The sequence below is a fragment of the Melospiza melodia genome, chromosome 2, assembly GCF_035770615.1.
Source record: "Melospiza melodia melodia isolate bMelMel2 chromosome 2, bMelMel2.pri, whole genome shotgun sequence".
In the NCBI taxonomy this organism is placed as follows: Eukaryota; Metazoa; Chordata; class Aves; order Passeriformes; family Passerellidae; genus Melospiza; species Melospiza melodia.
Genome location: NC_086195.1, coordinates 87,824,940 through 87,850,432, shown reverse-complemented (window position 1 = coordinate 87,850,432; position 25,493 = coordinate 87,824,940). Strand labels below are relative to the sequence as shown.

Sequence of the window (25,493 nt, the reverse complement as noted above, 5' to 3'; positions counted from 1 at the left end):
AGTAGAAATTGTGATGTTTCAATGACATACTGGTCAAGCTACTGTTTGATCTGTACAGAGAGTAGAGCTCTCCCACAACAGGGTCAGCTCTGCAGCTGAGCTGTGGGAATGGTAAATCTGGCAGAGACACTCAATGCCAGCTGAAAACCACCAGCATTCCCTGTGGCCTGCCATTGCTCCACCTGTATGGTGTGACACCGCAAGTCTTTGGATGAAGAGAACCTGAGCAATGCAGCACAACAACCCGGCAGCTGGACTAGTTGATCACTGTAGGTCATTCCAAACAAACTGTTCTATTCAATTCCCAACAATAATTATTTTTCCCTTGACACATCACTTTTTAGTTGCAAGCTGCTGTAATACAACCCCAGTGAGGACAAGCACTAATAATGAAACTCCAAATCCTGTTGCATTATCTAAAATGTGATGTAGTTGTCTCAGTTTCTGGTATATTTGGTTACCTGTATTCTTCACAAAGTGTGAAAAATAATGTCAAGGAAAGTTTTTGATCAGTGCAACATATAATTCTCTGAGTTTAAGTACCACAGAAAGTCTTCATGTGGTTCACATTTAATTGGAAAGAAATTTGTGGCACTTTCCCTAGCCTTAGGGTTCAGTTACAGTCAAAAAACAAAGTAAGAGATAAATAATAAAGTTCTTACTTCCATACTTCAAAGAAGAAATCTCTAAAAAAATACATTAGGTGAAAAGTAAAATAATCTCAGCAAAATATTCAATGAGACAGAATGCCAATATTCTACAGCAGAAGACAACAAAGGTGAAAATTCTAGAACTGACAAAGCAGTGGGATAAAAGAAAACTTGGAGAATTATATATTTCACCTGTCTTTGGAAAGCTTACAAAATAGTTCTAAACCAATTTACAACTAAGTTGACAAAAAACTGCTGACACAGCAGAGTATGTTCAAAATGTAATTCATCTTGATGGTGTCTCTTAAATCAAAGGTAACTACTTCAGAAAGTTACAGAATTAGATACTCTTCACTGCCTGTTCAAAAAGAGGAGAGTCAGAGCACAAATGAATTGTGACCTGAAGGACAATGCAAATAGTATCACCACTGATAACTTGAATTCTCATCATGATTCACTAAAACCTAATCGAATTCATCTTTGTGATTGTGATCATTATTCAGGCATAACAGAAATTCAGAGGCAAGGTACTTACTTCACAGTGGCACTCAGAAGGAAATTCAGCTGGGACATGAACAGACTATCTGGAGCAGACAGATAGCGATCAAACTGAGCCTGCGAGAGGAGAATATGGGATCAACACCTTGCTATTACACAAAAATAGGTAAAACCACAATTTCTGAAAACATCACTGATTACATTAAAAGACAAAACTTAATTGTCCAAAACAAATTACTGACTTCAGTGCTTCTGCCACCAAAATTTTGTTTCTGACTCAGAGGCATATGAGTGGAGGACAAATAATGAGAATCCAGCTTCTATAATTATCCATCTAAGCTTCCTATGCATGTGGTGCAGGTACTTATACATCACTGAAGATCACACCGAGTCTATTCGATGCAGAGGGAATACAAGACAGCTTCAGAGCTATCTTCTATCTATTCTGTTCCAAATTAGACATGTTGCTTGATTCTTTTTGCATGTTTCTTTTTACTTTTTGGCAGGGAGTCGCTGCTTATGCTTGGAAAAATAAAAAGCAAATCCTTCACTTCAGGCTTCTTGAACTGCTTCTAAGCCTACTTCTCTTTCTCACAGAATATAGTGATAAGAAGAGCAGTGCTTTGATTCTAAGAAAAAAACATTACTGCCATCTTCAACAGTCAATTAGAAAAATTGTGGCTGCCCCGTTCCTGGCAGTGTTCATGGCCAGGCTGGATGGGATTTTGAGCAACTTGGTCCAGTGGAAAATACTCCTGGCCCATGGCAGGAATGCTGGAAGAAGATGGTCCTTAAGGTCAGTTCCCACCCAAACCATTCTGTGACTGTGTGGTCAAATGGGTGACTACTGAGAAGATGAAACCTTCTTCTCACAGGTAAAACTACAAGGAATACTGAACACATAATACACTAAGAAGCATTTAAATTAGATAGTGAGAGAAAAAATTCTTATCAGAAATGTCATCAAATATTGAACAGATTAACCAAAAAAACCTGTATAAAATCCTTGGAATTACTCACTAAGACAAGGCCCTAAGTAAGCTTATCCAGTGATGGCAACCTTCCTGTTCATTCATACACTGAATGAATATTCTCAAGCTGGTAAATCCTAAAATCCCCATCAATCCGTCATTCAAAACATAGACAAAAATGAGTAATGAGTCACAATTCTTACAAAATAATTTTTTGGGGTTTTCTGTCCTTGTTTGGAAAGCGAGGGAACTTTTGCTGAGAGGGGTGTGAACTTAACAAGCACCCCATTTGCAAGCATGCATGAGCAACTTAGAAGGCTGGAACCTGGAAAACTTTCAAGCATAAATGGGAGAGTGAATCTGCCTGCAAGTACTCCCCCCTGGTTTAAATTCTGAGAAGCCAATAGATTTGGCTGATAGATGGGATTTATGCGGGTTTGATTTCAGCATACTTGGTTCCATTCTGGTTAAAGTGTGTTCACAGAAGATGATGTTAAGTAATGAAAAAAATAAACAGCTGGATTCTTGTCTTAACTATTCAAGGGAAATTATTATGTACTACTACAGATAATAGTGCTACTTATGTATAATTTAAAGAGAAGGTCCCCAGGCTGCAGCCTTTAAATTTGTTGTTAGTCTACAAGACCATGATAAATAGAAGATATTTTAAATGCAAAATTCCTAAGTTTTAATAAGAATGCATGCTGATATGAGTAAACCATTGAGTGCTCTGTGCCAGAGCCCTGTTCATCCAATCAGCTTGGGAATTACTGGTTTAAATCCTGAACAGAAAAAAAATGGGTTACACTATCATAGTTGGGATGCATTCAACATACAAGTTTTTTAAAAAATTTTTTAAACTCTCTTTTGTTTCCATGGGTGTGTACATACACTGCTGTATGAGCAGGTCTTTACTGTTAAACTTTTAGAATAAAGCTAAATTTGGCTAAGGAGGAAGAGTGAGACATTATACATTATTGCCTACTAAACTGTGGTATTGCTATCTCTATGCAAAACAGCCTTCACACACTCTAAGAAAAAATTTCAGCTGATAATTTGCTTTAAAATATATTGTAGCTTTCAACTTAAAAAACCCATAACTGTGACATATACCCAGAATCTAACTTCTGAGTAAAGCTGAACTATTTGCATAAAATCAAAGCCTTAGGACTAAGATTATAAATGATAGCAGAACCTATATTTCAAAGCACAGAGGCAAAAAAAGAAACTTTGGTGATTAAAACTAATTAGAGCTAAGTATTTGCTTTTAGCAATTTAAGATGACTCATGGGACAGCATTCTTCTAAGTAAAGATCTGCTTCTCAAGGCTTAGAAAATAATATTCTACTACTACCTCTTCAGAAATAATTTATGTATTTATTACTTCAAGTGGTCAAATTACTACAAATGAAGAAAGTATTCCCAGACATGCAATTCATCTATTCCTAAAGACTAGGACTGATTAGATGAATATCTTCTACTACAGATGAATATCTTCTAATCACATAATTAACAGTATTCTTTACCATGTCACAGCTATCACCACCATAATATAAAAGTTATAAACGCTTACCATTGCAACCTTCAGGGACACGGAATCCATACTTGACAAATTTGAAAGAGGACCCTAAGAATCCATAAGCAAACAAGGGGATAAAAAAAGGTCATACTAGAATATAGAAAAAGATAAATAATAAAGTCTACAATCGATTAAGTAGTTAATTTTTATTTGGTCCTGCTATAGGATCTTAATGTTTGGAAACTATCACAATTTCAGTACTGATATGCTGTTAACAGCTCATTTGTATTCTACCATTCCCTTAAATTAAAAGCTGAGAATACGGAATTCTCAATATGTCCTTTCAAAACCTTTTCTTCCTTCTTTACCATTAAATAAAGCCAAAAATAGCCTTCCACAAGGTCTAGAATTAAAACTGAACTGCAAACTGGTTACATCCCCTTGAAAATCGGGACTTAAGAGACAACAACCTTGCTCTATTTGTTCTTGGACCATGAAGAATTCAGACCTGCTTCCCAGTAAACGTTCTGTGCTGGTATGGCAGTACAATGCACAAACGCTGCTTAACCCCCTAGGAAATTCTGCAACATCACCACCTCTGCAGCCAGGCAGCTGTACAGAGAGAAATGAAAATTGCTACATCCCATTAACAACCTGCTCTAGTCAGCTTGAAATTGGTTTTAAAACAGGAGCTAGGCTTGTGAATAGAAAACCAAGTTGAGTTATTAATCAGATTATTTACACATTTATTTATTCATCTTTATGTATAAAAATCTGTTGAGTTAAGGCACTTTATGCAAAATTATTAGCTGAATAAACAACATAAAGCTTTCCAACAGAGTTCTGCTTTCTCCAGAAAACACTATTTTTTAAAATCTACAAAAGATCACAAAAGGACATAAGCACAGCTGAAGGGAAGAAGGGCTGTATTAACACCTACCACACTGCAACTGTGCTTCACAAGAAAGGGAGAGCGTGAGCTCTGAATTCCAGTTTTCAGCTCCTCTAAGAAATCTCAAGTTTTCACTTTGAGAATCTCACTGTCTTGGTACTAGAATAGCTACAGCAACAAATAAGGGCGAAAGAAGAAACTACTTCAAACTACTACTAAACTCATCTGCCACTTTTCCACAGAAGAAAAAAAGCAGCAATTACCAAATGCATGCAGCTATCTATGGACTCCATGCATGGAAGCAATGAAGAGGCTGAATGCTGCTTACACACACAGCAAGTCTAACGTGTCCTAGGTGCCACGGGAGTGTTGGTATTCAGAACCAGAGTGTACAAGACAGGACTGTTGCACACCAACTCTGCTAGGCCTCCTGAATACACAGTGAAAAAAGCTGTAGCTGCAAGGTGCCTGTGTCTGATAGTCCTGGTCCCATGTGAAAAACAAACATTACCAAACCTTTGCTTTCAGAGGAAGGTCCATTTGCAAAAACATTAGTGCCAAAATTCTACTAGTTGGCAAGTGTGTGGTACCCCCTTTAACATGTAAATTCTGAAAGCTCACCTGCTCTGGTTTGTGCTGCTGCAGAGCGTTATAAATGTAACTCAGACCAGCTCTCGTTAGCACGTAGGAAGCTTGCTCATTTATGAGTGTATCTAAATGAGCTTCAATCTAAAATGTTAAGCATAAGGTATTTAGAAAGAGCGTGTGAGAATATTAAATGTAACAAGTTCTGGGGTTAAAACGTCTAGAAACACAAATAAGAAGAAAAAAATAAATAAGGAGAGTGATCAACAAACCAGGAAATACTACAAATACATACAGCGTAATTATTTTATCCATTTAACATCTTTCATATTACAAGCAACTAATAATAAAAATGCAGAGAATTCTTTCATGCCTGACTAATAAAAGAACCTATTTTTTTGTATTTGTAAATACAACACCACCAAAAATGAAGACTGTAGCCTTGATCGTAAAAATTCCAATATAATTTTATTTTGCTATAATTCTCTGAAAGTATGTTTTAAAAAACATTCCATTCTTATTGAAAATACTGACAGTAACATGACGGTTTTACAATAAACCAGAAACAGTCTTTCACAAGGAAAATAAAACTGAAACTAAATCATACTCAGAACTGATTTTAAATTCAATACTGATAAATATGTATTTGAAAAAAAGTCAACTGAAAGAACAATGATATTACAGTTATCTGCATTGTTTTAATTATCTTCATATGAAAAAACTTGTAAGAGTATTTTACATTCTTAATATAACCTTTACTTTGCAGGTAAACCTAATGCCTAAATCCAGTCACAGCAGCAGCAATCATTTTTCAGTTTGAGCAGTCTCAGACATTTGGTTATATATACATTATTACTCCATTTTACAGATAACTACCCCACAAACTTTTCTTCCAATCCTAAAGAAAAGAAAAATATTATAATATATTAAAGTCTAGTAAAAGGTAAGATTCTTTTGTCTGATACTTAGAGAGTTCACCTTTTTACTTCCTAAAATTGTTTAGAAGAATACACTTTACTTTTTAAATCAGAAGGGAAATCTTAATATTTCAATATGTAGTTTTTAACTGTCTTAGCGAGTTATTTTTCTATGAAAAGCATTTCTCCTATTAAATATGCCATTCTAACTCCACTTGAATAACCTACTTATGTATAATCTTAAAGATTTTTTTCAGTCTGTTCCTGTATTTGTAAAATGTTTGAAGAAAGTAAATGGTATTAAAAGTGTAAGCTTCAGCTCTACTGCTTTTCTGAAGAATAAATCAATTGCAACATTTACTGTGAAAGGAACTCTGATAAAAGAAATTAGAAATACCCAGCCAGTTTGGTGAGGTTGTCTGTTTGCTTGTTTCAGAGCTAAAAGTGCTAGAAATTCTGATTAAGATTAGAAAGTGAAAAATGGCTCTCAGCCAATCCTTGCTGATCCCTTCAAATAAGAATTTGTGACTTTTTTCAAGCCCCTCAGCTCCCAAGGCTCTCCTGAGATAAATTGCAGACATATTCATGTAGCAAAATATAAATGGGCAGTGGCCAAGTTTTTTTAAGTCAACAGTTTCTAAACTTTGACTTCCATTTCAAAACTGCACCACGTATGAACTACTATCCCAGGATGTGAGGGGAAACCAAACAAATGAGAAAAGAGAGGCAGAAAGCAGGACTGAAGCAGTAACTTCAGCTACACAATATTCTACTACAAAATAGATGATGATCTTACAGTAGATGATGAACTAACTGCATGATGGAATATAGTCAGCCATTTGGCTGTGATTACAATTTCCATTTGCTTCTTCTCATACAGTTTGCACATAAATATTAGAATGATTATGATAATGAAAATGTTCACTGGTCTGGGTTTATCTGCAACTAAACCAAACAAACCCAAATCTTGTACTAATTTTTTGTCTTGCTTAAAATGAAACACGCTATCTGCTCATGGTCTCTGATAAGAAGCCCTCTTAGTCCATTTCCCTGATTTTGATAATGTTGGCTTTGGGCTGATTTTAAGATAAATATATTCACAGCACAACTTACAGTGTGCAAAAATCAGGAATGAATTACTTTTATTTTGGGGGTGCTAAAGCTTACCTGAAACTGCAACATCTCTAGACGTTTGTCAGTGAATTCAAAGAGAGCCAGAGTAGTCTTCATCATGTAAAGTGAATTTACCATGTAGGTTGCCATATCAGCTGTGCCCAAATTACTAGCAGACATAGTACACATCTGTAACAATGGATCTAGCACACAAGACAGAACCTAAAACAGCAAATACACAGAAAGGAGGGAGGGGAGGGAGGAAATAATGTCACATGAGGCTTCTAACCTCATTCTGTCTCTATCACATATTTATTCCCCAAAGTAGAATAAAGAGGAATGAGAGTTTCCAACTGTGAAAGCAGTTTTCTACTGGATTTGTCAGCAGGTGATCACCTACCACAGGGATGGGGAAAGTATAAAAACCTGACAAGAACAGATTCCAGCCTAGCAGGAGGAAGAATAACCCAGATTAGATAATTGGTAATTGTGCAATCTTGAGGGTGTATTTACTTAATGGAGTAGTAATTGGATAACTGAATTTAGATACTGTGTTAAGAGTAGCACTCCATACTCAGCTGTAATTATCCATATTGTTAGTCACCCTGTTATGCACATTACAAACTCTGGTTTGACAGAGAGCTCCAAAATGGGACCAGACAAAAAGATTCATGCTCCATCTACCTTTGTGTACTGAAGCTAACTTACACATTCTTTTTTTGCCCCTCTCCCTCCTCTTCACACACACAAAGCAGTCAAACATTCTTGTACCTGCACAAAGTCAGCCTGACGGGCATCCAGTGGAATAACAGATGAGTCATGAGATGCCAGAACCTCCCGGAGCAAGTTAAGTGTCTGATTTAGAGCAGAGCTTGGGCCAAGATCAGGAGGTGGGAGCTCAACCTGAGGAACAAGATTATTTGTTTGTCGGGACTTTTATTAATCTCATTTACAGCAAATACCATCCAGTCTGTCAGCACAAATGCAATGAGCTAATAACAAAATTACATATAGGAATACAGAGAAGAACTTTAATTTGACACTGGACAAATCCAGCACATTTCAGACAATAACTGCCAGCAGCTTTCAGTACAACCATATAGTTCAGTGCCAAACGAGCAACACTGAATTTCTCATTTCATTCAGACTATACCTACTTCACCATCTGGAGAAACCCAAACTCTACTCATTTAGGCAGTGAAAAAAAATACTTTTACTAGATTAGGTGCCAAAGAGTAGCCACCTTGTTGGCACCACCAAGTTCACTTTAAGCAGGACCTCCTGCAAACACTTCAGAATGTAGTGCAGGCAGAGCTCTGGGAGATGAGAGCCATGCTGCAGCAGTTCTTGACAAGACTGCACAGCCCCTGTGATACTGAGTATGAGAGCTGCAGTCACAAATGCAACAGTCTCAATCCTCATCAAGCTCCCACCTTGTCTACTGCCAGTACACAAATGAACTTCACACAGGCTAACTCATGTAGACCTATATGAACAGCAAAGAGACTACACAAACTGACGTGCTGGCTTATGCAAAGGTAAGAAGCAGGTAATGCAGATGTTTAAAAAAATAAAGAAACAAAGTTTGTATATAATAGATAAAAAATATATACTTTCCAAGTCAAATTATGAAAATTGGACCCCTAAATGGACTGAAATACTATACTGTTTTTAACCCAGGCTTATATACTTTAGCCCTTTCTTTGAAACAGGCAAATAAATACTCATTAAACACTTAACAAAACATTTGTAGAAGATCTAGCACCTCTTTTTCCCAACACTCATTTCTTAGGTTCTACTCCAAACATAGCTGCATCTTTTTGTCTCCAATGCTGCCTCAAACTGGCTTTCTGCTGCCTCCAATCCCTTACTATCACCTCATTTCCTTCTGCAAACAATCCACTTCCACCTTCTTCTGTTCTGCCCATGCAAGGGCAAACACAGATGTGGCTGGATCATGTGGGAGTAAGGAGACCCTCAGCAATACAGAGTAAGGTAAGACTTAAAGGCATTATCTCTCCAGAAGGAGGTAGGAAGAAGTTAGTTTGGATGGGACTGGCCCATGTGAATCAGTCTGGGAGTCTGGCCACAGCAGAGCAATCCAGCATGCACTTCTGCAGTGCTCATAAGGCTCCAGCTCTAAAGAAAAGGCAGCAGCTTTGGATGGCTCCAAGTCCTGGGCAACATGTTCCATACCTTACCAGATGAGAAATACTGATACATGGCATAGTAATATGGATGCTTGAGTCTTAAAAGTTTAAAAAAAAAATAAAATCCAAGGGGCAGAGGCTGATGGCCAAAGAAACCAAGGAGAGCACAGCAAATATCTTTAGAGCAGAACATAACAGTCTTCTGGAAATGAATCTATACCTGATGAACATGCAAGCAAAGAAAGAAAAAAACCATCTCTCTCTTGAAACCAGGCCAAACTTCACACTTGGGCTCTGAAACATTTGAGATACCATACATGTCGCAACACTGTTACCAAGACAGATTTAATGAAAACTTTTTTCATCCTTCTGAATAAAAAATGTTCCTCTATTCTCACTTTCCAAAAGAGAGTATACTGAACTCAAAGAACGAATGGAAAACTAATACTAATAGGTTCAGAGAACAGTTGTTCAGTTCAAGCAGTCTTGAAAGCATGAAACAAATATTCTAGCAATAAAGTAACAGTAAGAGGCAGTCCAAAAAGAGGCACTTACTCAGTGTTGATCAGCAGTAAAGTTTACTGAAATTTACAGCACTGAATGACTTTTTCTTTCTTCTTGTTATTATTAGGGCTGTTGATTGTTTCCTGAACACCCCATTCTCAGCCTTGAACTGGACTGTGTTCAGCAATATTTTTGCATTATTTTGAGACTAGAGTTTGATGGAGGTTTCACTTCCAACACGTACATAGATCATGGCAATTATAATTCCAGGCTGCTTTGCACAGAATTTTTGTCTCCCGAGGTAGCTAGTGCTCAGAAGCTCTTAAATTAGCTTCATCTTTCACTTGGTTGTTCCTTTACTGTCCACTGTCTTCTGGGTAAGCGCAAGGAACAACAAAATGAAAGAAGAAAATATGGCAAGGAAAAAAGATTCATTTTAGATCACTAAATTTTATTTGGGTTACCCCGAAATTCCTGACTACTGCAATAGAGACAATATATCAGTAAGTAGAAAAAGAATCAAAGTAGTGCTATATTAATTTTGAAAATTCTAACTTTTGACAGATGAATACAAAGTGAGGGCTTTTTTTTTTTTCAAAATCAAAAAAGAAGATTTAAAAACTGACACTTCAAATTTATACAGGAACCTACGGACTCCAACTCATGAGCACTAATAACTATTCTAATAAAAAAATAATTGATGCCCTGAATGTTTTACAGGCACTAAGAGATCATTATAATTTATCCCATTTCCAGAAAAAGAGGTTTCAAATACATGCTGAGTTCTACTTTTGAAGTATCTCTTTCAGATGCAAGCTAGACAGCAGCTAACTAAAACATGATTAGGGAAGTTCTGCAGCAGCAAGTTCAACTGCATTAAAACATACTCTAACACAGTATTAAGTCTCTAATTTGTTTTGACTATCAGTTCAGTCATACAGAAATTATGCCAAACAGCTCTTCAGCCTTTCAAAAAACTGAAGAAATTGTCCATTTTTAAAATCTAACATACAAAACTGAAATGAATTCTGAAATGGGTACTGAAAGTTGTACATAAGCTTTAGTCAAAAATTTTTATCTTCTTTTCTGCATATTAATCAGTGGGGAAGAGATACTACCAAGCCAGTAATCTTCCTCCAAACCTATAACAGAGCAGGTTCCTCTGTCTATAAGAGCAAGTAGCTCAAAGGATGTCTTATAGAATTTTACAAACAGCAAAGGAAAATACAGAAAAAAGAAAAGGCAGGATCAACAATTGAGAAGTGTGCATGTATGTTGTTTCCCTTTTTCATTTACATTAAAGGTTTTATTTTAAAAAAGGGCAAATTTTCTTCTGAAAATACTGCACAGTTGATCAGAACTTTATATACTGCAGTACTTTAACATTAGAAAGTTAACAGTTACAATGCTCAGGAAGGGAATGGAATACCTCCCACACAAGGAGAGGCTGTGTTCTGCCTGGAGAAGAGAAGGCTCAGGGGGGATGTTGTGAATGTGTATAAATATGTGAAGTGAGGGATCAAGATGGAGCCAGATGATTCTCAGTGCTGTCCAGTAACAGGTCAAGAGGCAATGGGCACAGATTAAGACACAGGAAAACAAATTTTTACTGTGAGGTTAGTCAAGCACTGGAGACAACTGCACAGTGAGGTTTTAGAGTCTATACTCTGTGATATTAAAACTTCAGCTAGAGCAAGTCCTGGGGAACCTGCTCTAGCTGACAGTCTGTGTCATGAGCAAGATGGCCGGACGAGATGGTTTCTAGTTTCCTGCTGAACTCATCCATTCTTTATTTCTGTGATACTACTACCAAATAAAACAAAATGGTAATTTAAAACACAGAACTCCACAGAGAAAGCCCTACTTACAAGTCTCAAATGGAAGGTTAGTGGCTTTTATGAGAGCCTAATCAGCTTTAAATACAGTCTTTTAAAAAAACCCACTGCCTGGGTCCAAAGTACTACAGAGGAGAACCTCGCAAAAATGTTATGAATTTTTTATGCTGTCAGTTAACACTGAGCAGCATCAACTGCAGAGTCCATTCTCCTCAGCTGAGACAATATTCACCACCACTCCAAGAAACCTGAGTGTCGTATCAGAGAAGCTGTTTTAAGATTTTCTGGTCCTATTAGGATCCTACAGAGGTCAACAAAGTAGAATGCCTAATGGCATGCTTTTCTTTTCAGCTATCAAGCTGGTCTTGGAGAAAAAGATAACTAGGTTTTGCTTTGTTCTCATGGATTCATTTAAAAGCACAATAGCATTCAGAACACAACCATAATAATCAGTCTTATTCAATCTGCCCCACATCTGATTTCCCAGAAACCTAATAGGTTTCATTCTGGCAGGAATCAAATTATGAAGGACAAGTTTACAATTATTCCCATGCAACGTTTTAATATCTCTCTCACTGACAAACTTAAAAGATAATGCAATCACAGCATTTAATTAGCATACATCTACTCTAAAAAGAAAAGCATTAAGGAATAACAATCCCAAAACTTAATTTGGAATACTCTACTAATAGTCTTCTAACAGCTCAGACAGCAGATGACTGGAGTTTGGCACAATCTTCATTAGTGCCCTTATGATAATTCTCATTCCATTTTATTAAATGTTTGCAATTATTCTTTCCTTTAATAATTGTTCTGGAACACTAGCGAAACCAAAGGAAGGACATGTGGGTTTGAAAATTCCCACTCTCCTAATTTAACAGGTGGTCCAATAAAACATGCTGACATCAGCTGGTCTAACACACTTGTTAAAATGCCCCACCAATGGATTCATGATATTAAATAACTCCCATACTGAGGGGACTGCAAGAGCAGTCCATCCACTCCACTCCATTAGGTACTCTGAACTTTAATTCCAGTTTCATTGGAACAGTTTCTGTCATTCTGATGGTTATTTTCATTCACTGTTTTCTCCTGGATTTATAATCTTCTGTAAAGAGGTCATCTGTAATGGACTGTTCTTAGAATCAGACAACGAGTAACACAAGCAGAATCCTGAATTCCTATACATTTGTTTTATAAGCACAGAGTGATAAGAAACATGGAAAAGGATACATAAGGACTTTAATGATAATTCTGATCCACTTTACTAGCACTCTTGGTAGACCCATGGCTGGGTCCAAAAAAGCTAAAAAAGTAACAAATACAGACACAATTTTTCAGCATAAGGAACCCAATACTGGCAAAAAAAAACATTCTAGTTCAACCAAGATCCAGAACAAATCAATTGCTACCAGAACTAGAAAGTACTGGCAAGAATGCCCAACACTGGCTCTGAAGGGTAAGAGCCACTAAGGCAAAGGAGAGACAGCATCTGCAGTGAGCTAATGCACCAAACCTTCAGTGACACAGGAGGAGGCTGGTGATGCACAGCTTCTGTAGGATGTCAACAATGAGCTCTACAGCAGCCCCAAAGTCTCAAAGCCAGGAACGGCATTTTAAACCCTAAAAAAAAAGTGGCTTTGCAACAACTGTTACCAATCTTTGTGACAGGTTCCAAGAAGTGTCAGAACCAAAGAGACTCCCTTGTGCACTGCATTTCTTTGATAACAATGGATCTGCTTTCCAGCAGTCTGCTAAATATTTCTGTCACAGGGATTTCAGCTCAAACAGAGTTACCTGAGAAGCCAGAATGAGAACACCATAAAAAAAGCTTTCTCAGAACAAACAGTTTGAAGTTTAGAGCTGCTGACTATTTTATTTTCAGATTCCAACCAGGATGCTTGAGATTTTCTTATGTAATGAAAAAAAAGTTCATAGCAAAGTGCTTCTGGGCAAACCAGTAAGTATTCTGAAGTAACCAGGGATTTCCCTCTATCATTTACACCGATGGCTTGACAACCAAGAGAGAAAATCCTGATCTAAGACTGCCTAAAAGCTTCCATACACCTCCACACTAGTGACACTCCTTATGTAATATGGGACTCTTCTCAAAAATAGATGTGAAGAAGAAGCTATTTTCTTGTCCTAGAAAGAACAGCCTGAAATCTCAGTTTCCCACTGTGCTTTAGAAATTAAATCCCAGGCAGATTGAAGACAATGCTCAACTCAGGATAATCAATAATCTAGGGAATTAAATTGTCTGTGGCGATGAGGACATCCAATTACCACCCAGTCATTTGACTGCATTCTAAGGCTGGAATCTTGAGGAGTTAGCATATTTAATGAAACCTGCTTTGTCTAAAAAATGTTCCAAACTAGCTATACTTAAGTGAAAGATTTGCTTAAATCATATTCTGGTCTATCAACTACTAGATACAATGTAGATATTAAAAAAGAGAATTATCAGCAACAACAGATGACATTGAGGAAATATTACTGTTAAAATTGTCTACTTGACAGGCTATTCACCATTTTCCAATAATCTAAACAGAAGAGGCACTTAAACATATAGAAATAGAAGAATTTTTACTTCAGAATATTCCATTTGCATTTTAATGTATTTCCAAAATTATTCAAATTATCTTAAGGATCATATTTTAATCAAAGTATTGGACAATTGTTATTCTTTGAAACAGGCTTATCAATGCCTTAAGATGCATAATCTAAATTGAAGTAAGAAACCATAATTCCCAGACTGTTCGAGTGAAAAATAATTTACTAATTTTCCCAGCGAATATTCTCTAGCTGCGCAACACGAACAGCAATGAAGTTTCTGTAACTGCCTATGTAAGCACAAAAGGTCTATCTTCCAGGGGGTAATCTTCTCTGAAAATAAAAAAAATATCTGGAAGCAATTGCATTACATTCATAACAGGCAAGAAACTGGAAAAAGGCTGGGATGTGAAGAAAATCCTAATACATATACATATACATATACACAATTTTGGTCTGAACACGCATTAAAACAAGCACGGTAAAAAGCAACCTTCAGTTTCCTCAAAATGTAAAGGCATTGTGACATTCACTACTAAATTTACAAAGACAAATGGAAAGGCATAAAACCTGCTATCTGTACACTAACACAAAAACTAAGCAACAAGATAATTAAATTTATGACAAAAGAAACATCTTTATCACATGGAAAATAATGTTTCTCTAAGTGTAATCAGTCTATAAATTTTGTACTTTTTATGAAGAAAAACTAATTTCAGTCATGAAGAGATAAGACATCATTCTATCAATTCAGTAATCCACTCACAAAGGGTAATAATATGAGGTGCTACGGAGGACTATCAAAAGCTCAGTTACAAGGACTACACATTAGAACAGTAAGACTTCTTCTCAGACATAGAGTTACCGCACATTTAACCTCACATTTATTAACAGATTAATAAATAATTGTGGAAGCCTTCGTTACCCACATATCTAACAGTCCTCTAAATCTCTTTAAGCTTTTGACCTCAATTATATTCTGAGGAAAGATCTTCATAGGGCACAAAGGCAATGTAATATTGTTGACATTTCAGATTTGATTTATAAATGTGTTTCTGAGAAAGAGCAATATTATGATCTTTCCCCATTACATGGTAGGCTCGCTATGTCATTCATTACTTGTAATAAAACACCACTGAAGGTGGCAGGGCAATCACTGCCTTCATTTAGGGCCAGTAAAAGCAAATTTGACTACTTTATAAAACAATGACAGCATCTAGAACCAGTTACATCCAGACTGGGGGCTAAGGGAAGGGGAACTAGAAGGGCAAAGAGGAATACACAACCTTCTCACAGTGACAACAGAAAGAACACACACTGTTGACTAGGGGATCATAATTCCTTTATCATCCTTCTTCTGATTTCTACACATTTCCAAGCTGAAAACAGTGTATCACCCAAAACAACACCTCACAGACTGTGAGTTACACAAGTAGGAAAATCATGCTGGATCTTAATTAAGTATAGATGTAATACTCAACAGGATAAATAAATAAAAAAGAGATGAATAAAGAGATGTTTTCAAGCCAAGAATTTTTTTTTCTTAAGCACTTTGTAAGCAAAGAGCAGTCACACATTTTTCCTAAGGTCCATCACTGATTTCTTTTCATATATGGAAAATTTACACAACTTTATTCTAGCTTACATATTAGGAAATAAAATGTTTTTTGGTAAATTCATGTTGTCCTTGTCCATTGCATGCTTTAGGAACAGCTTTAGCTGATCCTTGAAGAAGCATTAATAGCAAAGGAACTATAAGATCCTGCATTCAAATGGAAATACCTGACAGTAACAATGCATTAAGAGGACTTTAGCAGTATGGACTGTGGGTGGTAGCAGCTAAGGAGTAACCAATGAACAAATGAAACCACTGAAAGGGGTCACTGGGGTATCTGGGATAGAAGAGGAGGAACAACTGCTTCTTTGAGAAAGTCATTCCCCATCTCCTGCAGAAAGACAGGAAATTAGGACCAGACAAACTGTGCTGAATGAGAAAATTCATTTGGAATCACAGAACAATACTGACAAAACTCAGAAAACCTAACTGAGTGGCCACCAAATTACAAGTCTGCACAAAGAATAGTTTCTGGAAAATGAAGATTTTTTTTTCCATTTTTTTTGTCAGAAAAGCCAATTTTTTTTTTTTTTTACTTAGCTTATCATTTTGGGATATACCTTGAAACTTCAAAAAAGGAATGATGCACAATTAACTAGTGATCTGATGATGCATTAATACAAATGATACAGCTCAATCGCCTGACTTTGCTCTATTGCACTTAAGAAAATTTCCTACTTTTGTTTCTTCTTGTAGATTTTAAAAATATGTAAACTGTTCTGCCAAAGAATGTTGCTAACCACAGGATTTTAGACACTTATCTACAAAACCTCCACCATTATTAGAATTAAAATATAAACAGCAAGTTTGTAATGTAGTTCTATGACTAAAATATTGAAAATACAACACTTCAACTTTAGGAAAAGCTGACATATAAACCAGCTATTTACTAGTAATCTTACTAGACAAAAGGGAAATGCAAGCATGTTTTGAAACATGAAAGATGTACAATTTTAAAACAAACCTTGTCCATTAGTTTACTTGCATGAAGACTCAGGCTATTAAAAAATATTTTCTTGCTCAACAAATGCATTTCTTCAATTGTTGTCAACAGTGTGGCTGCATTGTTTCCTACAATACCACTGAAAAAAAAAATTAAAACTATTTAATGAATCTAAAGGGGAAACAACATGATAGTCAGATACTTAAATATAATTTAAAAAAATATTATTTTCAAAGTTTAAAATTTAGAACAAATAATTACAGGGAACAATTCTCCATAGTGGCTAAGAGATAAGGTGACTGTAAGAACAAGCATCATCAAGTATGTCATTAAGCAAATACTAAACACAGGCTATCAAACTGGCACACGTTTTTGTAGAGCACTAAAATTTACCAGATTTTTGCTTTCTTATGCAATAAATCTACTTCTGTTATCAAAAACAAATTACACAACAAAAAGGGTTAACAATATTCTATCATACTGCCTGTTAGGGATAGCATTACCTCTCTCATTTCTGCACTGGGATGCTGGGTAACCCCAAAACTGTAAGAATTAATGCCTTGCTATTCTGAGTGTTAAACTATCACACAGCACAGACACCACATAACCTTCAAATGGCACTACAGGACTATGCTCCTCTCACAGATATCAACCTCCCTCTGGCTATAGGAATTGCACTTTTAAGTCCCAAACTGTCAGTGAAAATTCATTGGGTCATATTAGGACTAAACCTCTATCTCAATTTTCAGATTGCAATCTTGTGTTTAATACATAATTTTTCAAACTGATTTTTCCTTTTATTAGTAAGATGCACCTTCCCTACGCAGAGGAAATTATTCAGCTAGTAGAAGGTACTTAAGTGGTCTTTAAACATTGTGCTGTTAACAAGACAGAAACCAACAGATAAGACTGACTAAGATCTTCCATTTTAACATCATATTTTCAATTGCACAAAGCTTCATAACCATGGGGAAATGCTAATTTTGGAGACAGAAAAACAAGACCAAAATATTCCAGGATTTTTGTACAATGAAATTAAGAATAGGCATTACATGTGTTCTACAATAGTCCTGCCACCACAGTTGAGGAATTTAAATAAGCTGGGAGGTGCCCAAGAACCACTTATCCCAGTCTGCCCAACATCTGAAGTATTTTCAGATAGAGAAGCTCAACTAGTAATATTAATGCTTCAAATTCTCAGCAGTTCAGTCCAGGGCTGTGGAGGGAGATTTTTCTCCTACTGCTCTTTCTAACCAACATGAACTACAGCATATGCCACAACATATAAATGATATATAAATTAGCAGCTCTGGCTTTCCTCCAGTTCCTGTATTCCTAGTGGTCTCTAAGAGGTTGGAAGGTGATCAGTGCATCTTCAACAGTGAGATAAGGGAGTACATAATTAGGGAAAAAAAGTTATCAAAACACAACTATTTAAAAAAACCAAAACAAAAACAACAACAAAAAACAAACAAACCCAAAAAATTCCCAAAAATCTGAAGAAATTTTATTTAGTAACATTTGCTCAAAGGGGACTTTGTCATATGAAATGTTGTGGAGAGTTTTTTTGTACACTATTTGAATCTACACAGAACAATGAAGAAACAGTTATTGTGCCAAATTTATGCTGTATTCCAAAGCAGTTTTGATATGAACTGAGGAATGGCAATGGGTAAATGGTTTCTGCTTATTATTCCATATGTTTCTACTTGATGTCATAGTGGAGAGCAGCAACTAAGCAACAAAAGTAGTCTTCCTAGCAGATTTGTTCTTACATATACAATTAGGAGGAAAAGGAATTTTTAACATATTTTGTAATTTTGCATACCTGATTGTATGGTGGTAGAACTTGAGCAAATTAGAAATCTTGTACAGTAAAACTGCTCCTGGCTCAGCAACAATCACCTGCTCAATTCTAACCTGTAGCAGGAACAAATACAAACATTCTTCTGGTCATAAATTCTGAAAGCCAGCCTTTTATGACTTTATAGGCAATATATCTCTGATTTTTGAAAAATAAATTCAGTTAGAAATAGATTTTAAAAGAGAATGTCCAGTTAACTTTAATGTTTGGCTTGAACTGAAGTGCTTCTAGGCTGCCAAGCATCTGGGCAGAAAACACAAAGGTATATGCACACTTAAAAAAAGAAAACCTACAAATCCAAAAACCCTTCCAAAAATCCTACAGTCCCTACAGACTTCTGATGTTATTGGAAATTTAAAAATACTGAGAGAATTTTATGGATTAATACCAATACATACATACTACGGAGTCTTCCCCAGCACTGAATAGCAAGAATAGCTGCAATACTGAAGAATCATTAAACTACAGCAGTAGATTTCTACCATCATGCAGAAATTCAGAACACCAAAATATGAGGTATTTTGCCTAAGAAACAAATTTTACCTGGATGAATAAATTCTTCCCTGAAAGGAGAGCATATATATCTCCTACCAGTATTTAGTTAGAAATATTTATAACTGATAACCAGCTATTTTGATTGTTCATCTCAACCAGGATATGCAGGCTACACAAAAAAATGGTGCTGAGTGTCTTTACAGTTGGACAGCTGATGTCTTGTCTCCTTTGTCCCCTTGGTACACACAGTCTCAATCCAGTCCAATAGAAAGCTGCTCCAGGGTCAATCTTTGTGCACTTATGAAGCAGAGCAGACAGTGACTTATACCTGCACTGCTCTCCCACGTGCCTGAGTGTGAAAGGGCTACACAGAAATCAGCAGCCACCACCCACTCTACCAAGTTATTTGCTGTTCAATAGAACACAGTGTGCTGCAGTCCCTTCTTAGAGCCAGCTGGAGGGAGAACCAACCAAGATTATGTTCTCTCAATCCTTTCAGTTTGCATCTAATTCACAGCCCACCAACAAATAATACTTTTTAACTCTTATTCACAGTATTTAATGCACGAAGTTTATTTCAACACAAAGGTGAACTTCGCTCTTCAATGTGTTTGTATATACAGAGGTCTATACACAAATACATGTCTCCAGTGTCACCTAAAAGTGTCTACAGTGTTACCTGTGGGCATGAATACTGAGTACATTCTAGTTGTACAGCAAAAGAAAATAAGGCAGGCAGGGGAAAAAGAGGGAAAACAACACATTAACAAAAAAAGAGGAGTAACTGAAAGTAAATAAAATAATTAAAAAGTGAACAAGAGAACAGGCAGAAGAAAAGGGAAAAAAAAAGATTTTAGGATCACGAGAGAAAAACAAAAATTAAAAAGACAAAGCGGGAAAAGAAGAACTGCTGCTTCTCATACAGAAGTCTTTACTGCACTGGAGAGCCAAAATTTGCAAGTGATACAACCTAATCTGTTTGGGGAAGCTTTGGATTCAGAGCTCTTACTATTTTTCAGTACAGTATGTCCTGTTCTTAGCTGACCATAAAAGACTACCTGCAGTCCACATAGGGCATCAAAGACATTTTGCTTTGAACTCATCTTAAATGTTATGGAAAAGCTGAGGAGTTTAATAAAATGTTTTTTAGGATTCTCCTACCTCCAACTGAAATGAGAGGCCTGTGCTAAGATTTACCACTAGGGAGTTTTCAAGAGTCACTTAAGTGCCTAAAACACAAATCAACTATCAGTAAGAAATGTGGGCAATTTAGACTGCATGTAAGCATAACCATTCTACAATATGTTGTAGAAAAGACTCCTCCAAACTGAATCAGTTACTGTTGTTCCTCTGAACATGGTGGCTTGTAATTATCTAATTATCTATTATGCATTGTCTCAAGGCTCTTCTGCTTGGGGGCTTCTCAGGCAGGATTTTTTCTACTTTTTTTTTTTTCCTTTCCCGTCAGGAAACAATAAGTGTTTCATACTTTTTACTGGAAAGTCTACACTGTCAGTGAATTAATGTAAGTTGCATTCTATTAAAATACAGAATACAATGGGAAGTCTTTAATTGTTCTTTTAGGATTAGCACAGTAACTAACCAACAACAATATTTCAGGGGATTATTTCTAAAGAGACTACCAGCATTAAGTGTAAAGAGTTTGGCAACTGAAATTAAAGTTACTGTGTATTTAACTATAAAAATCATAAGCACTCAGATCAACACCAAAACTTCCTCTGACTTACACAGGAGTTTCATTCCTAATTACTTTGCTGGCATGCACAGAAATACTGAACTCAAACATCAGCATTCAGTATTAACAGAACTGATTCAAGAGTACAGAAAGTTTGGAAATATCTTCCAAAAAAACAAAGCTGTGGTGACTGTCCTATTAGGACAGGCATCTTCCAACAGACCAAAAACAAAAAGGTTGTGAAGGATGATCATAATTCTGTAGCAACAGGCATAAAACTGAAATACAAGAGATTCTGTCTGAACATCTGGGAACACTTTTTATTTTACTGTGCAGGTAGGTGGCTGAGCACTGGCATATGCTGCCCAGAGAGGCTGTGGAGCCTCCATCCTTGAAGTATTTAGAAGTCACAAGGACATAGTCCTGGGCAACCAGCTCTAGGGTGGTCCAGTCTCAATTGGGAGTTTGGACCAAGTGACCTCCAAATGCCCTTTCTAATCTCAATTCTTCTGTAATTCTCTGACTTTCTAAATGGCACTTTTTTGAATTTTACCTCTCTCCAGACCTTATCCTTTTCTTATCACAAACTTATGTGCAGTATCCAAAAACTAGCTGCTCACATTTGAAACTGAGTATTTGTCAAGTGGATACGGTTGTTATAGTTACAGAATCCTAAGAGAAATTTATTATAATCATATTGAGGCAGAGTAGCTTTTGCTTTAAAACCACCTGGATTTATACACTGCACAGTCAGGCAATAATTGGTATCAGCTTCATCACTTTGATTACTTCAGTGCTTAGGTGAAGCACATACAATAGACAAGTCAGGCAATCATTTGATGGATCATCATCAACGATTTCTATCACATGTGTCCCCTAAACTTACTAAGGCTGTAGTCTGAAAAAAAGACAAGTATAGAAAGATGTGACAAATACAAAAAACTGAGGTAGCATAAAGATGGTAATTAGGAAACAATTTTTCATGGTGTCTTTAAAATACAAGAGCAGGAGTTATTAAAACAACCCCAAAAAAAAAACCCCACAAACCACAAAAGGAACTGGCTTTTTACACTAGAGCTGAAATGTTCACTTCCCTCCTGAACAATACGTTGTGAATATCAATAGTTTATATCCATTTGACATGTTCATGCAAGTAAACATCTATTGAAATCTATTATATACAAAGAAGTTATGGCTCAGTAAGTCCTTAGTATATTTATCCCTCCTTATATGACTATTATAAACCAGACATCTATGAACAAAGGAATCTTTAATTTGAGAAAAAATCCTTCAGAAGTCAACAATCTAATTCTTAACCAAGGGCAATGAAAATACACTGAAGAGATGGGAGCACAAGTTCCGAAAAAACATGACAGAACAGCTTTTGTATTTAGAGTGCTAAGGAAAACAAAATACTTCACCTTTAGAGGCCTGCAGACACCTTCTGTGATGTGCCCAACTACTTCTTGAATATTTTCTTCCACACCTATAGTTAATGCAAACACATGCTAAGATTATGCAAATGTAATTCTCTTTTCTTCAGATTATAAAACAAATAAACAAATGTAGGAGGTACTCCTCCATAAAAAGCATTACGAACTGTGTGTTCTTTTCTCCACACAGCTAGTTCACACCTCCACTGTACCTCCAATCTAACCATTAAGAAATAGCTGCACGGCAAAACAGTCCTGGAGTCATTACCTTTTGCTGTGCAATTGCTTCCTAGGGCAACACAGTGCGTGGGAATCTGAGGTAGAAGCAGCAAGGGGAAGAATAAATGATTTAGCAAGAAGCTATCTCAGTAAGGCTCAATATTAGCACTTCATGAAATTAAACTAGAAAAACACCCAAAAAAACCACCAGGCTGGTGAGACACTCGAGGAGCAGCAGCACAGCCCGTCTGCAAGGCCTGACTGGCAAACACACGTGTCTGTCAGCGCTGCTTACTGACGAGCTCGTGGTGCTGCTACTAATGAAGCGACATGTGTACCTCCATCCACACTGCTGCGTGCTGCAGCGCTGGCAAACGCTTCCTCCCCAGCAGCAATTGAAACTCATCTTCCACAGAACCACGTACAAAGGAGAATATTGCCCTATCTTAGCACGAAACACAAATGAATTGTTGCATGGCAACCAGTGCTGTCATAAATCAATCAAGCTGAAAGCAACAGATCTTCAAGCTCTCACTTCAGTAACAACTCAGAACAGATTTATGGAGAAAGCAATACTTTAATTCTAATTTAAAACTTGTCAACAGGAGTTCATCTTCAGATGAGACCCATGCAATGAAAGTAAACAAACTGACTGTGACATGTGACAGAAATCAGGTGACCCGAAGCTATATTTTGCTTATTTCAGAGTGAGACAGATTAACTCAGAGAGTAAAAATAATGAAAGATCAGAGATCTGTGCCAATGCCTCTTTACACCAAGTTACATGAAAAGCCATATAAGCAGTAACAACTGAATTCAGTGTGGTGGCTGTAAGAATTTCAACATACTGAATTGGTAAGGTAATAAAAATACACTTATATACTTGAGTACTGATATCAAGGCAAAAAGCAAGTTTACAAACCACAGCGTGCACGCTCTTTTACCTAATGGCTAGCTCCCAGATAGACCTTAACAATTGACACATTTTTAGTAGGAACAGTCACACTTCACTTGTACTGCTCATCAATGTAACAAGTACCTAGCACATATTTGCAATAGTGTATCTAGACCAGATTGACTTAAAAACAAGTTGTTTGGTATGAAAATTTTAGCTCAAAAAATATACAAGCTTGAATACTAAAGGACATGGAATAAAAATTTTGAGATACCACATGCTTGTGCCTTCGCATGTATTTTCATGTCCAATTAGAATTCTGGATTCCAAAAGCAGTGAAATCTTCCAGCAGAATGGGTTATATAAGTGGTGCAAGTTTGACATAAAAGAACTACAGAATAAACAATTCTCAAAGGTCCAAAATAAGTTTTAGAATACAGCTCATAACTGAAGATACACTTCCAACTCCTTGCTACACCATATATAATTTTTCTCTGACTGTCCTTCTATAAAAGGAGAGATCTTTTTTTGACTTTGTTTAGCTTCTGTTCTCCATCTGGGTTCCTGTAACTCCACAAAGAATGGGTTTCCACTGCATCTCTTAAAATGCCTGCAATTCTCAATTCCTCGCAAGAGAAGATTTCTCTTGGGAGGCTCCTGCTAGCTATCGAATACCTAAACTCTGAAGAGGAAAACCAGGTGCTTTATGCTTGTCCAGCAAAAGAGTTAAACTTCTCTGAATGTGTTTTCAGCACTTAAAATTTTAATAGCATTTTTGATCAGGTTAATCTGAAACAGCTAATTTTTGCGAGCTTAACATTTTAAAACTTTTAAAAAACCATCCTTGCACAGTCTGCTTATGGGCTACATAGTTTGGTCACTTTAAAGTAAAAACTGGGACGGAAACGTTTCTCAAAAAAAGAAGTTCCACATGTACAATTTTTCATGCAGTGGGACCATATCCACCAACAGGTATACAAGTGGCCTTTTTTTTTCGGTTGTTTTTTGAGAAAGGAAATTTTTGTATAGTTGAGATTTACCACATTCTCCACAGTCCTGAAAGTACACAGAGCTTATAGGAGAATTTAAACAGAAATCTGAATTCAGTACAGACAGACACACCTGAAGGAAAATAACAGAAGTGGTTCCATCTGTAAAAAACTACTAAAGTTGAAATTGAAGTGAAAACATATGACTGACCTAACTTCAGACAGCCAGGTAGGTGTTTTATCTATGGCAGTTGCTTGGGCTCCCTCTATGGGGGAATGGAAAAAATCCCAATTTGTGATGAAAGTCTCCAGAAACGCTTACATTAGATCTCAAATTTTGTTAGGAAGCACTGCACTCTGAAGATGCATATCTCTATCCTTATCTCGAACTGCAAATAAACGAGATGTCCACTTGTTAAATAGCAACATGAAATTAACTCAATTTTTAGTCTAGCCTGCACAGCCAGACACCTAAAGACTGCACAACAGCACAGAAAATTCAGCTTGAGTTTTTCAGTACCAGAGATGCTGTTCTAACTACCAACTCAGGACCTGAATTTATAAAGAACAGATAATCTCAGGGTACTTTGGGGTTGCACTGCCCATAACTGTTTCTTGTTAAATCCAGTGGTATCCTATTAAGTACTGTTTTGTCTTACAGACCTTATAACATCGCTATCCTTGTCATCAAAAAAATTTCCCCCAAAACACAGAGGAATAGTTACAGACAGCATCTCCTAAGCTCCCAGTTTGTTGCTCCCAGCATGAAAGGAAGAATTCCTCTTCATATTTCTTGAAAACTGTGCAACAGTGATAGCAGACCCACTCCAGGAGAGCTTAGGAAAACATATTTTTCCTTCAGACTGAAATACTGAATCTCTTGTTTATACCAGTCTTTCCAGAAAAAGGTTTTGTCCTGGTGACTTTTTGTTGAAAATCTCTCCCCCAAATATTTATATTCTCTATATTATCAAGTATCTTGTTCTGTGGCTGAAATGCTCTAAATATATCTCATTCCATGGTCATACCACCTCAGGCCAACATCCTGTCAGGAGGCCAAAGAACTTCACAGTTAAGCAAAGCACTACACAAAGAAGTGGAAGAAATTTCAGAACAAAGCACAGCAGCAGAAGCCCAGCCCACAGCAGAACCAGACA

General features: G+C 36.6%; 1 protein-coding gene across 2 annotated transcripts in view; it reads right to left on the bottom strand.

The window, feature by feature from the left end:
• COG6 (component of oligomeric golgi complex 6) overlaps nucleotides 1–25,493 on the bottom strand; it is a 54,835-nt gene that overhangs the window by 4,747 nt on the left and 24,595 nt on the right. For both annotated transcript variants that reach the window (XM_063149224.1, XM_063149223.1), the window contains exons 11-18: nucleotides 22,222–22,286; nucleotides 18,574–18,665; nucleotides 16,767–16,884; nucleotides 7,917–8,048; nucleotides 7,200–7,367; nucleotides 5,152–5,259; nucleotides 3,693–3,746; nucleotides 1,186–1,265 (exon numbers count right to left, since the gene is read on the bottom strand). In XM_063149224.1, the coding sequence (XP_063005294.1) occupies nucleotides 1,186–1,265; nucleotides 3,693–3,746; nucleotides 5,152–5,259; nucleotides 7,200–7,367; nucleotides 7,917–8,048; nucleotides 16,767–16,884; nucleotides 18,574–18,665; nucleotides 22,222–22,286 (817 nt within the window). The remainder of the gene's footprint in view (nucleotides 1–1,185; nucleotides 1,266–3,692; nucleotides 3,747–5,151; nucleotides 5,260–7,199; nucleotides 7,368–7,916; nucleotides 8,049–16,766; nucleotides 16,885–18,573; nucleotides 18,666–22,221; nucleotides 22,287–25,493) is intronic.